General features: G+C 31.8%; 1 protein-coding gene across 5 annotated transcripts in view; it reads right to left on the bottom strand.

Annotated features, from left to right (window-relative positions):
- Positions 1-3,485, bottom strand: part of Smap1 (small ArfGAP 1) — a 168,318-nt gene that overhangs the window by 78,457 nt on the left and 86,376 nt on the right. For all 5 annotated transcript variants that reach the window (XM_008856288.3, XM_029557796.1, XM_029557797.1 and 2 more), the window contains one exon: positions 1,771-1,846. In XM_008856288.3, coding sequence (XP_008854510.1) covers positions 1,771-1,846 — 76 coding nt within the window. The remainder of the gene's footprint in view (positions 1-1,770; positions 1,847-3,485) is intronic.

The raw sequence follows: 3,485 nt of genomic DNA, 5'->3' as shown, positions 1-3,485 counted from the left end.
ATAATTCTTCAAAGCATAAAAATTTGCTCCTTAATAATTAGTAGATGTGAAAAACATTACCATTGAAATCTACCTGATGACTTTATACCCATGCTCAGATGCCAAGGAGCTCAGAAAGTAACCGACTGTGACTAGTAATAATCAGATATATAGAGATTAGGAAGGCATGTGCAAACACCTTAATATCAATTGCATTGAAAATGAATTTTTCTGTATGAAACTATGTATTTTAATAACGAAATGGAGATCTTTTTTAAAGTTTAAACCTCATTCAATTTTATGTCTTATGGGGTTTATATGGAGTACAATACTGTATAACTGTATTAATTCAACTGTAAACCTAAAAATTTACAGCCAATTTTGAAAGAGATGCATCTTAGCTCTGGAAATTGTTGTTGAATATGTCAAAGCTGTTGTAATGAAATGCTTCTTCTAATTATATGGGTATTAAATAAATAATTTTTTTAAAAAGACTCTCTTCCCATAAATTACTACATAAGCATAATCTCCAAATTATTGAGAGTAAAACAACTACAATTCCAAATAAAAACATTTAGGATTTTAGAACATCTGTTTAGTATAAACGCTTATATCTTATAAAATATTCCAAAATAATTTAACATTTCATATGAAAATATATGACACATAAAGTCAGCTCATCTAAAGCTTAGATGAGCCTAAAATTCATGCACATTACAAGGAGCATTCTCAACACTGTAATTTTTATTTATCCCCCAACAGATTTCATCTATCAGGCCCACTGAAGATGTAGCTCAAACTACTACAGGGGTTATTTGGCCCCCTAAAATATACTAATACTTGTAAACTTTTGTTTTAAAATGGGGTCTCATACTAACTCGAGCTGTCATGAAATTATGTAGTCAAGGCTGGCCTTGAAGTCAAGGAATCCAATACTCCACTCTCTCTCCCCCGCCACCCTCAAAGTCTAGGAGGTACAAAGATTTTCAACAGGGTATTTTTTTTTCAAACTCAGGAATAGTGCACTAAAATAGCTTTACTTTGCTAGGATTTGACTGAATTCTTTATATATTGCTGCTCCATGTAGACCAAAATGGAAAACACAGTTTGCATGGAAAAAGAAATAAACTACTGTCTTAGAATTATTTGACAAATGACTTCACATGATTAACTACTTCATAGCTTGCTTATTAAATAAGGAATCAAAGGCCAAAAATTGATTTCAACATAAAGGCAATTAGTCTTAAACTACAATTAATTGAATAGGGAACATTTAATTAGAAATAAAAAGGAGAAAGAAGCAGTTGATATACTTGATTACTACAGTAGAGCAGCAAATATTAGAAGTACCAAAACGCTTGCTAAAATCAATCCAATTGCCATGCTTTAATATATTCTTGGGCTACTGCTCATGTTTTAACAGACCCACCAAAGTTCTTGTGGAAGATCGACTACATGTTTTCCTTTATCATTCATTTCTGGAATTTAGTAAAGTAATCTTTTGTCCCCTTTTCTTCCTCAATTAGTGGCTTTGATTTTTAAAAATTATATAAAATTTGCTTAGTCAATTGAATTAACGAAATATCAGCTAAATAGTTATTAGCCTATTATTTAAAAATATGCTTTCTCAGCCTGTTGCACTTTATAAGTGCTCATCATTACGTGGCCACCAAATTCCAATACTTATATATTTAGACATGCAACTAATATATTTTACAATAAACAAGCTATAGGGTAAAAGATTGAGATCTATTTAAGAAACATCAATTGGTGAGAGGTGGTTTTACTTACATTTGTAGTAGCTATAGCATTTTTATCATAATATTTCTTCTTTTCATACTTATCTCTGATGAAAAATTCTACTGCTCTGAAAACAGGTCACTTAAGGAAAAACTTGAGTTCAATCACATGTATATTTCCCTTTATTCATTCTTCTCCAAAAGGCCTACACTCTAAATTTTCTATCCCTAATCTGTAATTTCTAGACTATTTCTGCAAATGTTCTGTAATCTATTTTTCTTTCTCCCCAAAGAAGTACATTTCTTTTAGTAAACTTTCTCATTCAGCAAAAAATAACCAGCCCACTTTAAGAAAGAAAAACTTAGTTTAATTCTTAATCAATTCTCCATCATTAACTCTTATCAAACTAAATTTAACTCAGGTTTATTTTGATTTTTATAACTAAAGTCACAACCATGCAGTTCTTAACAATGTGCCAGGCACTATGTGTTACTAAGCTGTACATTGTTTTAATTCTTCTCAAAATCCAGTAACATACATATAGTTATTTTCACATCATAGATGAAAAATTAGCAACTAAGAACAATTAAGTAGCTGATTCCAACATGAATTTTTTTCTACTTGACCATGCTATATCATAAATATAAGGGTAAATCTCAGGACTTTCTATATAGGGCCATATACATATAGTAAATATTTTAGGCTCTACCCAAGCAATTAGTTGGTCTATTCTTTAATTACTCAACTCAACTTCTAAAAGCTTCCAAACGGCCCTAAAAAACTGTAACTAAGCAAACACAGCTGGGCTCTAATAAAACTTTATTTAAAGAAATAGCTGGCTCACAGGTCTATAGTTATTTTGAATTCTACTCTAATGCTAGAAGACAAATAGAAAAAATGCTTGCCACCAAGCCTGACAACCTGAGTTCAATCCCAGGAACACATATGATGGGAGGAAAGAACTAACTCCTGCAGGTTGTCTTCTGACCACCACATGCACACCATGGCACAATTAATTAATTTTTAAAAACACACTTAAAAAAAGGTACTCTATCTACAAATTGTCATTATAGTCAACTCCACATTCTCAAAAGAAATTCTAGCTATAATTCTGGTAGTGTTAATGCCTAATTTCCAAAGATGGTTTCCATTATACAGCTTCATCTATGGTACCAGTGGGCACTTACTATTCAAATCTCTCTAATAGAGCCTCCAAATCACAGTGTTTTTAGATTAAAAGAAGAAATGGTGGAAATATTAATCATTTTGAGATGGGGTCTTCACACCTATCTAGAAGTCTTAGGCTCAAGCAGTCCTCTTGCTTCAATTTCCTGAGTAGCTGTAACTTCAGTATCTGATTTGTTTTTAAAGGCTATAGTTGGGCTAGAGAGATGGTGCAGTCATTTAAGGCTAAGGCTTGTAACAACCATGATCTAAGGGTTGTCATCTTACATTCTGAACATCAGTAATCATCTATCTCAACTATGCTTAGAAACATTCCTCTTTAAATACTTTTCAATAACTATTAGGCTATCTTTTTGTAAACAATAAAAGATTAATCAATATCTCATATAAATATGATCCAAATTAATAAATGCTTTGGAAAAGTAGTATTTAGTTTGGAAAACTGAGGAAGTATATTTGGTGATAACAACCTAGGATACTCATATATCAGCTTGGCTACAATTCTTCAATGCTCTGCTCTTAAGGGTTCTTGCCAGAGGCTTGCATTTTCAGAGAAGAAAAGAAGACTCCAAAGATTCTTA

Source organism: Nannospalax galili, unplaced genomic scaffold (assembly GCF_000622305.1).
Source record: "Nannospalax galili isolate Female #2095 unplaced genomic scaffold, S.galili_v1.0 scaffold206, whole genome shotgun sequence".
In the NCBI taxonomy this organism is placed as follows: Eukaryota; Metazoa; Chordata; class Mammalia; order Rodentia; family Spalacidae; genus Nannospalax; species Nannospalax galili.
Note: the sequence above shows the minus strand (reverse complement) of the source record. Positions and strands in the feature narration are given on the sequence as shown.